General features: G+C 33.3%; 1 protein-coding gene across 4 annotated transcripts in view; it reads left to right on the top strand.

The window, feature by feature from the left end:
* The first annotated feature begins 1,235 nt into the window (after positions 1-1,235).
* The window catches only part of Abca6 (ATP binding cassette subfamily A member 6), a 55,799-nt gene continuing 42,367 nt past the window's right edge, over positions 1,236-14,667 (top strand). Inside the window, exons 1-9 of one of the 4 annotated variants that reach the window (XM_033767437.1) lie at positions 1,236-1,476; positions 2,478-2,578; positions 4,226-4,430; positions 5,417-5,578; positions 6,939-7,042; positions 7,802-8,028; positions 11,618-11,759; positions 12,466-12,651; positions 13,991-14,138. In XM_033767437.1, coding sequence (XP_033623328.1) covers positions 2,483-2,578; positions 4,226-4,430; positions 5,417-5,578; positions 6,939-7,042; positions 7,802-8,028; positions 11,618-11,759; positions 12,466-12,651; positions 13,991-14,138 — 1,270 coding nt within the window. In that variant the 5' untranslated portion in view covers positions 1,236-1,476; positions 2,478-2,482. Of the gene's footprint in view, positions 1,477-2,473; positions 2,591-4,225; positions 4,431-5,416; positions 5,579-6,938; positions 7,043-7,801; positions 8,029-11,617; positions 11,760-12,465; positions 12,652-13,990; positions 14,139-14,667 lie in introns of those variants that run through there. The other 3 variants (XM_010640572.3, XM_010640573.3, XM_010640574.3) reach the window with 3 other exon arrangements.

Here is a 14,667-nt window from a genome sequence, read left to right as displayed (position 1 = left end):
TGGTTACATATCTAGGATCTATTTTATTCACCCTTCTGGTGTCCTTCTAGCTGCAGATTGGAATTTTCTGATTATATTGGATCACTGTTTGTAGGGAAATCTTCACATTTAAATGAAGAAAATGGTCTCCCCAAAATGGAGATATAAGAGAATCTATTAAGAAGTTAAGGAGAGGAAGACTAACCACATACAAGAAAGAGTAAGTAATGTAAAATATATAAAATCTAAGAAATTATTGATATTAGACTCTTAAAATGGAGAATGACACTCATAAAAATCTATAACAACAAAATTTTGTTATGGATACAAAATTTTAAGTTTGTAGCCATTCCACAGATCACATTAAGACCTTCAGGACACCTCTATGACCTTTGTCTCTGCCAATTTAAATATAAAAGACATGCAAGATTTTACTGTTGGCTACTTTTAAAAGTATGACTAATTGCTAAAGAAATAAATTTATCTGTCTGTCTATCTATCTGATATCATAGCTTTAACTCTTTCTTTTAATTATCCAACTTTACTCCAGAACATCTCTCAGCTTTATAATTATTAACATCTGTGGATTGGAGCCATGTCAAATATTTGAGATTTCCTAATTCATGGACTTTGGTTTCTTGTTTTGCCTTTTACTGTTACAGGTCAAGAAACATTTGCAGTTCTTTTCAGATAGACTTTGAAATGAGAATTGAGTACTTTTTTTTTTTTAGTTTTTCTCTCTGGTGCTCATGCACAAAAGTTCACTTCAATGCTTTTATACTTTTTTAGTCATTAGCAATCCATGTACTTTTATCTTTTATGTGTCTTATAAAATCCTACATGTACTGTAAATACAGCAGGGGAAAGGAATTTGTTCATAATTATTCATTTGTCTACCCTGGGAGTTTTTCCAAGGCACACTATGGATGATTACTTAACTCTATTAGGGGAAAAAAAAAAAAGAGGAAAAAAAATTCTGCTCCACTATGTTCTGTCTGCTTAGGCTAAATTTGGCAAATTCACAGATGTGTTAAACATCAGTAATGGGCAAAAAGAAATCTTATACAAATTTAAGTGCTTTTTTGGTTGTTATCATTTTTACTCCTTTTTCCCTCTTTCCTTCATCTTGGTCTCATGATGTCCAATTGACTAGTACCATTTTCCTTATTTACCATTTCCCCTCTTCCTGGAGTTGAAAGGCCAAATGAACAAACATAGGGTTTGTGTTATTCCAACCAATCATAGAACAGTTATTTCCCTGCTGAATAACTGGATTAAGGAAAAAACACAGAAAACAGAACAAGTTTATGCGCAGCCTTGCTTTACTTTGTCAGAAACCAGCTCCTTTTAGAAACCAATCTGAGGAAGAATTGTCGGGAGTAGCCACCAATTTAAGAAATAAATGAAGAAGCAGTGAAAAGCTTTAATTGTTGCACTAGAAAAAAAGAGAACTGTGGCTTGACTGTTTCCTGAATACTTATTCTAACTTCCCTGACAGTAAGTAAAGCTTTGATTTTTTTTGTATTGTGTCAAATACATGGACACTGCTAAAATCAGTCTTATTTTTCAGATATTTCCAAAAACTTATTTGTTTCATGTTGTAGGCTTAGTGGCTACATTTTTGTACTTTTTCTCATCCAACATTTATTGTATAGATACACAGTAAAAAATAGAAAACTAGTAAAATTTGCTTCTGTATTAGCTGAGGAAAATTGTCTGAATATTTAAATTTGCAAATTGGAGAGAATAACTTGGCATATTATAAAAAGCGAAAAATTGTTTCAGTTTGTTTATTTTAAACCATTTAGGCATAAAATATTTTCTCCTGTAATTTTCTTCTTAAAAAAACTTGTAGTTTGTTTCTTGAGTTATTCAGGGACTTCTAAATTCAGAAAAATTGAGAGAAATTGTTTTATCTTCCTGTGTCTCAGAATCAAGTTTTAAGTAATTTGAGCCTGAATTGTTATTCCACATTATAATTCATTTCTTAAAAGTTGCTTACTTCAATCTGAAGGTAAATACTATAAAAATATTTCATTAGGGTTATATCTGATGAGCATAATTTGTCATTGAGATAAATGAAATAGAATTTTGATGTTAACAATTAGCTCTGGGATTCCTATTAAAATGCAAGAAACAAGAAATGTCTACTAATAGGATAAGATAAAATTTAATTGTTTTCTTTATATTACTGAATTCTGATAGGAGGTTAAAAAAATGTGAGGCTCTCTTCCAGATTATGAACTCTAATGGTAGTTTTCCATTGTAGGACTCTGTTATTCTAAAAGTATGATAATAATTATTCTAATTCTCCACCACAACTCACTTTACCCGATAGCTTAAAGTGAATATATGAATATTTGAGGTAAAATTTTAGTCATGGTATATATTGCAATAGTATTTTGAATTGTTTTAACAAGTAGTATTTTAATGAAAAATAAAATCAATTCATCTAATACTTATTATTCTTCTTGACTTTCTCTTTATTTAATGGATAGGTGAAATGAGCAAAAAACAGATAAATGTATATCGGCAAACTCAAGCACTTCTGTACAAGAATTTTCTAAAGAGATGGAGAATGAAAAGAGAGAGCTTATTGGTATGACTGAAGGTTTGCCACTCTCTACATTTAGAACTCTTATTTTATGGCCTAGTGTTTGCCAATGTTATATTTTAATTACCAGATTTTATTTATTGAGTTTGAGGTTTTCTCTAGTTGCATTTGTTTGACAGACTTAAAATAGTCCCTGAACATAATATAGCATTATAAAGAATAAAAGTATTTTGCATATTTAAAGAGATTAAGTTAAATTTTAATTGTATGGTCAATTATGGAAAACTGTTAATGCTACCACATATTATACATTTAGAGCCAAGAAATAGTGAAATTTTTGACTACTATAAATTGAGAACTTTTAATTTTGTGCTCTGATATTAAAGGTTATTAGTTTTCTGCATAAAGATTACTCCCAAGAATTATGACAAACTAATATCACTGTTGGCTTACATTAAACAAATGGGTGGCTAATGACAGGTAACTAGTCCAGATCTCCCTGGCTTCACAGAATGAAATCCATGGGCTAAAGTTTGGTAGCAAAGAAGTGGGTTGGATGAGTGGAGACATCTTCTGTAGTCATTTAGGGGCCAAAACTTCTTCATCTAGGAACCCTGCTATCTCCCTAGATCCTGAAGATGTTCATACAATCCTTTGAATCAAATCAGTAGATGAGGGAAAAGATGAATTGAGACAGAACTAGTATAGAAGTTAGTGTTAGGGTCCATTATCCCATCCTGCGAGGGCACATATGACTTCAGTCCACATCCCATTGGCTAGAACTCAGTCATTTGTTCCTACTTCATTTTGGGAGGCTGGGGACATACTCTAGCACTGTGTGAAGAAGGAAGAGATTGTTGATACTGGAAATCCACAGATAGTCTCTACCACTCAGGCCACTCAAGTCCTTTAGTTCTCTTTTCTCCTCCTTTTTTTCGTGTGTGTGTGTGTGTGTGTGTGTGTGTGTGTGTGTGTGTGTGTGTGTGTGTGTGTGTGTGTGTGTGTGTGTGTGTGTGTGTGTTTGGTATTTACTGGTGATTATACAAGGTAGCACTGAGCTACATCCCTAACTTTTTTTTTTGGTAGTGGGGATTGAACTCAGGTCCTGTGCTTGCAAGTCAGGCAGCAGAACCACTAAGCTAAATCCCCAGCCCTACATACCCAGTTTTTAAAAAACTTTTTAAATAAAATTTTGAGACAGGATTTCACTAAGTTGCCTAGGTGGGCCTCCCCAGTAACTGGGATCACAGGGATGTGCAATTTCTAACACAATGATATGACAATTGACAAAAATATATCTATGTGCTACTCTGAACACTATCTGGGAAACTCCATGACTTACAAACTCTAGAGTTTGCTACCCAGACATATGGATATTGTTATCCTATTAGACATCCTGTTCATTTTATTTATATAAAATAAAACTGCTTTCCTGAAAATAAGACCTAATTTTTTTGGGGGGAAAAAGAGCTTCTGAACTACTTCATGTTTTAATACAAAAATTGACTCGTAGCACCCATCCAAAAGTGATGCACCTGGTGAATTCAGTATTGTAGTTCATTGGGTTCTCCGTAGTTTGACGAGTACATGGTCAAACTGGAATTTGTCCTCAAAAGTTCATTAATATTGATTGACATTAAGGAAAAATTATCTAATTTTGTTTTCTTTTATCTTTTAAAAATGTTTTTATAGGAATGGGGCCTCCCAATACTTCTAGGACTATATGCAATCCTGTTTTCATCTTTGGGAGAAAGTTACCAGTTTCCTGAAATGCCTCCTCAAGATCTTGGGAGGGTAGATAAATTTAATAGGTCTTCTATAATGATTGTATACACACCAACCTCTGATATAACCCAGAAGATAATGAATAAAACAACCTTTGTTCCCTTTATGAAAGGTGAGTGTACTAAAGACAAGAAAGAATTACTGATACTAGTTTTTAAAATAAGATTTATACATATTAATTTGAAGTCACAGTGATGCCTGCTTCTAACTAAATAAATGTCAAGATAGCATGCAAATTGTTTAGGTCACAACAGTTATTCTCCTGAATCCTTTCAGCTTGGAGATTCAGTTTAGGAAGGTCCACATTTTTGTTTGCTATAATGTAACAACAGGTTTATAATTTCACATTTGCACACTAGTGACTAGAATATATCCACTAGTGAGTGTGTATGTATTTAATATGAAAATGTGACAATTATGATTGATATTTCAGGAAAAGAATCTAAATAAAAGATTGGGTCATGATTATTGGGTCGTAATTGTAGAGACTAAAATAGATCACTGAAAATTATTATTTTATTCATGCAGCATCATTTGTAAACACCTTTAAAAGTCTTCATTCTAAATTAGGTCAGGATAACAAGAATTAATATTTCATTCTTTAGCAACTGAGGTGTAATCTGGCTATTTGTTCTTTAATACTTAATTTCTAACACATGAAATTTCTGGCTGTTAGAAATAGTCACTTTATCTTGTTTCCTATATAAGACAAAGGTTATGTAAATTGTCTTTATTTCAGTAAATATAAAATCTAGAATTCTCAGCTGTATCATAACTAAAACAATTCTTCTGTTTCTTTATACTTTTATTCTCTTATGAACTACTTATCCCAGCATAATGTTATTTGTGTACGTCTCATGTGCCCTGACACCTACTATTATTAAAAGAAAACACAATTCTAGTGTATATATCTTGATTCTGGAATCTAAAACTTTAAAATAAAAATTCCCACCTTGCCTTTTAGTTTGTTTGATTTCAATGGAATATGATTTTAGTTTAAGTCTAATGATAATATCTAATAACAGTTGATTATCACATTTTGTTTTGATGAAACTCTATGACAATTTTTTGTGTCTGTTTTTAACTTGTAATTCACAGAAGAAAGAATCGTTGGCGTTCCAAATGCAAGTTCTATGGATCAAATACTGTTAAAGAATGTACCATATGCTGTGGGAATCATCTTTAATGATACTTTCTCTTACAAGTTAAAACTTTTTCAAGGATATGCAATTCCATTTTTGAGGGAAGAAGATTTATCAAGTGAGTTTTCATATAAGATCTCATGACATGAAATTTCATGTTTTTAACTAATGGAATAGGTGGTAATGGGCAACAGAGATTCTTTCAATGGCATCTGAGAAAATAGAATGACATTTTATTGTTGAACTTATGACAAACCTAAAAGTGTATTCCCACCAGAGGTTTACCACCCAAAGATTGTAGAATAACAACATATGTGTCTACTAAGTTCTCAGGTGTGTTTCAAAGGATGCAGGGGTGATCAAGACTGAGGTCCCAGCACCAGGTAAGAGTCCATGTAGTAAGAAAAACAGACATTAAATAATTAATGGCAAGTGCAAAGAAATCCTCTTGTGAGGACTTGGACCAGGAGGATGTCAGATGTGAGGAGCTGGTGGTGTAGGGTTTCAGATAGAAGAAAGACAAATGCGGAGAACCGAGGTGAGAAAAGCACCTGAAGAGGAAGCACACTGAAAGGACTGTGACTGATGCTAGTTACTCAGGGGTTAGATCCTGTAAACCTAGGTTACTGGATAGCTGGCGATGCACTTTCTTCAAGGCAAAATAGGCGAGCACTCCTGATTTATCCTAGAGGATGCACTGCAGATGCTTCACGGAGAACGTAGCAAAACTTCCCAGTGAGTTGATGGTGGCTCAGACGATAATGGAGGCAGCTGAAAGGAACAATGGCCGATGGGTTAGAAGATCCCTTGGAGAACAGAACTAATGTGACCAGTAGAATCATTTCTTTGCTGTTCATTTGCTGAGTGCTAAAATATGCTCAGTACTGTTCTTGGTCCTGAGGACTGAGGTTAACAAAAACACAGAGTTTATTATATATTCAGCAGAGCAACAGAGTAAGATAAGGCAAGGTTAAAAGATAAATTGTAAAACAGCGATTTTAGACATTTTATTTACAGTGATTAGGAAAGACTTCTATGACAGTTTTTGTTTTGTTTTGTTTTGTTTTCGTTCTGAGGATTGAACTTGGAACCTTCTACTTGTGAGGCAGGTGGGCAGCACCACTGAGCTCAATCCCAGGCCCTATGATAGTTACTTTTGAGTGGAGATCCAGAAGAAAGGAATGAGTGAACCCCGTTTTCATTCAGAAGGCGAGCATCCAGGAGCCAAGAATGTGTTGGACTATGTTTGTCATTCTGAGACACAGGGTCTAGTGTTGCCGAAGCAGAGAGTTCACTTTCATCTTCTTTTTACTTTCTAAGATTTATTGTGCATTCTAGGGTCTTTATAAATAAAATTATCTTACAAGGAACTTTCATTTGCTTCCTCTTTAAGAGGGGAAAAGTTCTGACTTAGATTCTTGTTTCTTATTCTCCAACTCCTCCCGTAATGGCAGGGATGCTTTTCTTTGTGTTTACAGCTCATTGCTGGATGGCAGGCGGTGATTTTTCATGCACATTGTCCGCCTATTGGAATAGAGGATTTGTGACTTTACAAACTGTCATTAATGCTGCTATTATAGAAGTAAGTCTTCAACTGAAAAGTTGTAACATAACTTTTGATTAGTTTAAGATAGTGCAATGTAAACTAACTCCAGCAGCGCCGAAGTTTTGATGAAAGATGACTGTCTTACTTCATTTGTGCTGCGATAACCAAATATCTCAGACTGGTTAATTTATAAAGAACAAGAATTTATGTCTCATAGTTGCAGAGGCTGGGAAGCCCCAGATCAAGGCACTGACAGGTATAGTGTCCAGTGAGGGCCCTTTCCTCACAGATATCATGATCTAAGTGTCTTCATAGGGTAGAGGAGCTAAAAGGGTCTCAGCTACTTCTGTCCAGCCCTTTGATATGACACTCATCTGTTCCAGGAGGGTGGACTAATCTGTTCCCTCATTACTTGATCACTTCCCCAAGGCCCCACCTCTAATGTCGACACAGCAGGGATGAAATTTCAACATACATTCAAACCACAGCAGTGACATACACTCAAATTTTCACGCTTATGTTACAAAGGAGGTATTTAGACAAGGGGGAACTGATTATTTTTAAACTTTCAATTTAGAAGTGGTTCAGAAATATGGGAAGCTTCGAAAGCAATGTACAGGGAGGTTGGTGTATCTATCTTTCACCCAGTGTTCCCTGATGCTAACGCTACAATCTTGCATGACTATAGTACAATATTAAAACTAAGAAATTGACATTATTAAATCCTCAGGATCTACTCAAGTTTCACCAATGGGCATTCTTTCAATAATGCTTTATGTTTATTTAAATTCTTAGATCACCACAAATCGTTCTGTGATGGAAGAGTTGATGTCAGTCACTGCTATAAATATGAAGACATTACCTTTTATTTCTAGAGATATTCTTCAAAATGAGATCTTTATTCTATTCTGCTTGATTTACTTCTCCTCATTTATATATTTCGTATCACTTGATGTAACAAAAGAGAGAAAAAAGTGTAAAGATTTAATGAAAATGATGGGTCTGCGAGATTCAGCATTCTGGTGAGTGATTAACTCAGGAAGTGCAAACTGATAAACAGAATTATGAAGCAGTGAAAAAGTGTTACTCTTTCTGAACACTGTGGTTTAAACTTGATATATTGGGTGTTTTTTTGTTTGTTCTGAATTCTTGATTTACTGTTTGCTAAAATTTGCCCTGGAAAATAGTGATTACAATTTACAGGGCATTTTTTTTTTCTGTGCCATTAAAACTTAAACTAAGCATGGGATAGAGGCACTACCATCCAACTTGTAAACAAGGAAAGTGAATCAGAGTTGTGCAATGTCTAGGTGGTGAGTGCCAGACTTTAACCAAGGTGTTCTGATTACATCTCTTCTACTTGATCTGCCTACAGTTATTGGCTGGTTTGTCCAAGCTTCCTCATGTTGAAGAAAGTAGAGTCCTATAAAGGTTTAGTTTTGTTAGGGGCTTTGCCACCAGGCATTTATTTTTTTGATTAAGTAAATACCATATATTATAGTTAAATGAAATAGCCCATGTAATGTGCCCGGCATGTATAGCATATAGAATAGCATGTAGAAAGGCTTAATAAGAGCATTTGCTTCATGTATTAATATTTATGTCTTCCTGTCCCAGAAATGATCTACAGTGATTGTGAAATATAAAAGTGTATATATATATGTGTGTGTGTGTGTGTGTGTGTGTGTGTGTGTGTGTGTGTATGTTTGTATTAATACAAATAATTGCATAGAAACAAAGCAAAATAATAAATAGGCAAGATTAGTAAACAGAAAAGAAAATCATACAAGCTCTAAATTCCCAAGAAGACAGAGAATTTTATAAGATTATCAGTGACAGAATGTATATTGCCTAGGAAAAGGAAAAATAATCTGTTTATTTTACCCCAAAAGAATGTAAACATTTAGGAAATACTGAATTGTGGAGGATAATTCTCCATTCTTCATATCAGGAAAATATTCTTTATGCATGTGGAACGACTTGGAATGGATGAATAATTATTTATTGTATAATCTTTTGCAAGCTACACATTAGATCTTAATATAATGATCTAAGAAATTTTTATATTCTGCAAAATATATTTTACCAGCAGAGAGAATTTTAATTTGTATGAATTGTGAAATAGAAAAAGAGGAAGTCATGTTTTAAAATTTAAAGGATTTTTTTTGCAATGGGATATGGAGAAATAAAAAGAAATGAATTTATAGCCACCCATGAAATCTATTAGAAGGGAACGCAGAGGAAATCATTAGAAAAAGGGCTTCTTTCAATCCCGGACTAGTTCTGTGGGACAGAATGCTTGCAGTCACTCAAAGCCAGAGTCTCCAGTAAATCTCATATTAAAATCAAAACAGTGTTATACATTTGAGCAGATTTGTTCTCAGGATGATTGTTATATGCATGTACCCTAAAACCTATCAAAATGAATTTATGTATACATCCTTATAACTAAGAAGGAAAATAATTTTGAAACATTCCCATTAACAGCTATGTATCTATTGGAAATACATTTTATAACTTTTTCTTACTGTCATAAATGTGAAATGTATTTATTTTTTAAATATTATATCTGAATTACTTTATTTTTAGTCAGAAGTTTTATATAGATTTATTAACATCTGTCAGCTCCACCCTGCAACTGGTTCCTTTTTCTGGGTAATGTTTATTCTCATTCCCTGGCAATCCTCCTACACTGTGTATTTTCAATTTCAACCTAAAATAGTTCCTTTCTGTGTTAAGGAAGTGAATTATGCAGAATGTGTTATGCTTTTCAAAAATACTGGTGTTTCTATGACAGGCTGAAATTTTGTAATAGAAAATTAAAAATAAGTCAAATGAGCAGCAAATGTAGCATAAACATGTTTTACTGGGACATACTGATACAAAATCCTGTTGTTAATACTTCTGCTGTATTTTTTAGCTGTTGAATTCATATTCAGTTATGAAATTTTGAACAGGTAAGAGACTGTAGAGAGAGCAAAGGCCTCTAGCTACATCTGTTCATTGTTGCTGATTTATTTTTTACTTTGAATATGCCTATTATCTAATAGGGATCTACGCTCAATTTTCTTATTTGTAAAAAAAAAAAGTCAGACTAATGTATCTACAGCCTTATCAAGCTAAGATTAAATACTAATTCTTAATAAGTACTTTCTAAAAGTGAACATAAATGTATCTAGAACAAAGCAGTGTGAATATACGAAGGCACTCCCTAATTTTTATCAGTTTAAGAAATCATGGGCCAGGGATTTAGCTCAGCTGTTCGGTGGCCTGCCTTGCAAGCACAAGGGCCCAAGTTCAATCCCTGGTACCAAACAAAACAAAAAAAGAAATCATGAGAAAGAATAGGAAGAGTGGGATGCACTTAGTGGAATCATGAAATTTCCAATTGTAAGTAGTTGTACTGCTGTGAGTAGATTAGAGGTGCATCCATGCAGAGATCCAGCAAGAATGATCAAATTTTCACCTGCCCCTGAACATTGTAGAATTACTTGGTTGACCAATAGCTGTTAAGTATCATTCTATTCTATCACTAAGACAATTTGAAAATATCAACCAAAGCAGCAATTTTACCTTACAGCTAGATATTCTTGTGCATTACTCCCCCAAAAGCCAAATATAAGAATGTTCTTGGTAACTGTCTTCATTAATTCTCTTTCGTTGCTGAGACAAAATACCCAACACCCAAAGTTAAAAGGTTTATTTAGTTCATAGCTTGTAGATATTTCAGTTTATAATTTTCTGGTTCCAAGGCAGGGTGGCATGGCAGACAGGAATTGCAGAGGTGAAACAGTTCATGGCAGACAGAAGATAGCAAAACAATAAGGGACAGCTACAGTTCTTTCTATCCCTTTATGTCTTATCCAGGCTACTTAGGGTGAGTACCACTCACACCCTTAATCTTAGTGCCCTTGATCCTAGCACTGCACCATGAATCAATCCCAACATCACACACTGCAGATCCAAACATCCCTTGAAAAAGTCACACTTATGACCACATGAGGCTTTGGGGGACATCTAGACACGGCCATAACAGCAAGACCATAATGAGAAGACAAATTAAAAACAACCCGAATGTCCATGGGCAGAAGACTAGAATATGTCTATACAATGAAACATTATACAGCAGTTCATAATATTCTTAATGTTGACTGAGAAAAGCAAATTGCAGAAGAGTACATACAGCATGAAAGTTTAGACAGTGTTAATACTATTTATATAATATATACACACAGAGCTGATGCCTAACTGTAGGTCCTGAAAGGACATGCTGATGTTTATAGTCATTTACTTGGTTGTAGCATCCTTTCCCATTGGTGGTTGCTTATATGCAGTATTATATTATAGTATGTATTATAGTATCTATTATTAAAAGTAATCCAAATGCATAGGGATTATAAACAGCATATTTAAAAAAGTGGTTACCTTAGTAGGAGGACGTATTATTGTGGTCAGGTAAGGGGTATGTAGTGGGCTTCTCATATTATAATTATCATGTTTATTAAGCTATGTGGTAGATACAACTGTAATATTATCTAGTAGGTGCTTTTCTATAGTTAAACTATTTCTTAATAAAGGTGAAATAATTTACATGATTTCTTCTTTATTTAGGTTCTCCTGGGGTTTAATTTATGCTGGATTCATCTTCATTATTTCCATATTCATTACAATTATCATAACATCCAACCAAATTATAGTCATGACTGGCTTCATGGTCATACTTACACTTTTTTTCTTATATGGCTTGTCTTTGGTAAGTTCATACATTAATTATTACTTTTTCTAATTTAGGTCTTAGCTGTATTTAGCAAATACTAATGGCTCAGTATGTTAGTACCAAGTACCATTGCTCCTTTCATGATGTGTGTGTGTGTGTGTGTGTGTGTGTGTGTGTGTGTGTGTTTTGCTTGATAAAATCTCTGCAGATGTGGGAAAATGATGTAAGCCCACATGAAATTGGACTTCTCTTTTGTGCAAGGTCTGAATTAATCAAGCAATGCATCAAAAATAAAAATGATTTTGAATTTAAGACTTTTCTAGATTATTGTTGAAAATTTTCTTGACATGCTTTCCCTAAAGATCTCCATACAAAATATCTAATTTGCTCTCCTCTTTTTCTCTGAACAAGGACCTCCAATGTTTCCTGCACAAGTTATAGATGCTTTTCCTTAATGCATTGATTTAGCTTCATTCAGTTTTCCCAAGTCTGTATTTCTACTCTATCCTCATATCTACCTCCACCCCTTCCCTGGCCACAAAAACTCAGTATGTGAGGAGCACAGATAAAGATCCTCTTTAAGAGAAGAATATAGAGCAGGGAAAAATTATTATACCTTAACAATTCCATCACTTTCTCATGGACAGTTATCTTTACGGTAAAAAGATATTTATTTCATTGTGCCACCAATGATCCACAATGAACTGCAGAATTTTAACAGCTAAAGTCTTCTGTCTTTCAGATAACCTTAGTTTTCCTGATGAGTGTGCTGTTGGAGAAGGCTGCCCTCACCAATTTGATTGTGTTTCTCCTTACACTCTTTTGGGGGTGTGTGGGGTTCACTGCACTTTACAGACAACTTCCTTCACCCCTGGAGTGGATTTTGTGTATTTGTAGCCCCTTTGCCTTTACTGCTGGAATGACACAGGTAAAAAAGTTAACTTATTATTGACATTTTAAAAGAATTTGATACTTTAAAGCAGTTTTTCTATTTTAAAGCTAATTCGAAAATGTTTTTTATTATTCTACTGTAGAAAAGTTGTCATAAGTAAACTTAAATTTAAAAATTTTTCAAATTGTCACCACCCAGCTGTATTTTCCTTCTGAGATTTTTTTACGTTTTTTCCTATATATACACATTTTCCTTTCACATAATGAAAGCACCCTGCTAGTTTATTAAAATTGCAATGTAAACCTAATGTGAAAATATTTAAAAATAAATATCAATCAAATATGAACAACTTTCAAAATATATAATACAGTTTAATAAATAATTATAAAGCAAATCAAAGAACCATGAACTAAATGAAGGAATAGAATGGAATTCCATCCTCTGAAAGTGTTTTATGATAATCACATTCTTGTTTTTCTTATACCCATATTTGTGTTTCAGAATATAATTTTTTAGTTTTGCTTATTTTGACCATTATATGAATTATATTGTATACAATATATTTTTTCATTCAACATTATATTTTTGGTTATCACTCATAGTTTTGTGTGCAACTTTACGTGCAGTGTTATGTAATATTCTATTGTATGCCTATACTATCAGTTTTCCTATTGATAAATGACATTCGGTTCCAGTCTTGAAATTTTATTAATTGATTGATTGATTGATTGCAGTGCTAGCAGTTGAATTCAGGGCCTCATATGCTTGGCAAGAGCCCTATCACTGATGAGGCTATACCTTAGCCATAATTTTTGATGATTTTTAACACAGCTGCTATGAATATTCATGGACGTGTTTCCTAGTGTGCCACGTTTCTGTGGTCTTTATCTATGCATTGAGTAGTGGTTCCTACAGTAGTTAAACCTTAATCTTTGTAGCTGCCACTAAGTTTTTTTCAAATTGTGCCAACTTACATTTATGCCAGTGTTTTAGTGATCCAGTTTTTCTAAATCTTCACTAACATTTGGTGTTGTTAACTTTTCAAACTGTAGCCATTCTGATAGATTTTTAGGGATTTATTCTTGTAATTATTAATATGCTTTTTCCTAATTATTGTCATATTTAGTGGTGGTTTGAATTTTTCCTTTTTGCAAATGACCTGTCCAGGGCTTTGCTACTTTTTCTACTGAGTTTTCCCTATTGCTTTGTAGGAATTCATTATACAGTGCTGGATATCACATATTTTTCAGTTATTTGTTGATAGGGTTTTTAATTTATTAATGGTACTTTTTATAAACAACTAGAAATAACTTGATGCTATGCTAAGGTATATATTTGCTAATTTATACTTTTATTATTTTTGCTTGAATATCAGATTATCCACCTGGATTATAACTTGAATGGTGTAACTTTTCCTGACCCTTCAGGAGACTCATATATAATGATAGCAATATTTGCTATGTTGGCTTTTGATTGTCTTATCTACTTGGTATTGGCATTATACTTTGAAAAAATCTTGCCCCGTAAGTAGTAATGTATTTTTCTCTGACCTTTATAGTTACTGATTGCATTGAATAGTTTTTCTTAATATTATACAAATATACTTTTAGAAGGGAAAATCAGTATTATTTCATCTCAGTCCAAATGAATTATTTTTTTCTACTTCATAATTTTACTAGTTCAAAGGAGTTTCCTTATAAGAACAATTATTCTTCTGACTTCATATGGTAGTATAATTGTATGATAGTACTAATTATAAAACATAGTTATATAGTAATTAAATAATGTTACTTTTACAATTATCCTTGAAAGTCTTTGGAATGAGTGATAATTAGGATATGTATCAGAATCAGCTGAAAGAAACTAGGTCTTGCTATAGCTTGGCTTATACAGGGCCATTGCACAGTGAACATATTCTCGGAAAAATATTTGTTTGGCATTATTCTCAGCATTTTTCATATTTACAGAAGTACATTATTTATATGGTTGTTTTCTTTATTTTATAACCAAATTTTACACATAAATCCAAAATTTTTTCACACATATTAGAAT

The sequence above is a fragment of the Fukomys damarensis genome, unplaced genomic scaffold, assembly GCF_012274545.1.
Source record: "Fukomys damarensis isolate Sample0158 unplaced genomic scaffold, DMR_v1.0_HiC HiC_scaffold_23, whole genome shotgun sequence".
Classification (NCBI taxonomy): Eukaryota; Metazoa; Chordata; class Mammalia; order Rodentia; family Bathyergidae; genus Fukomys; species Fukomys damarensis.
The sequence above is the reverse complement of the archived record's forward strand: the minus strand, read 5'-3'. Positions and strand labels throughout refer to the sequence as shown.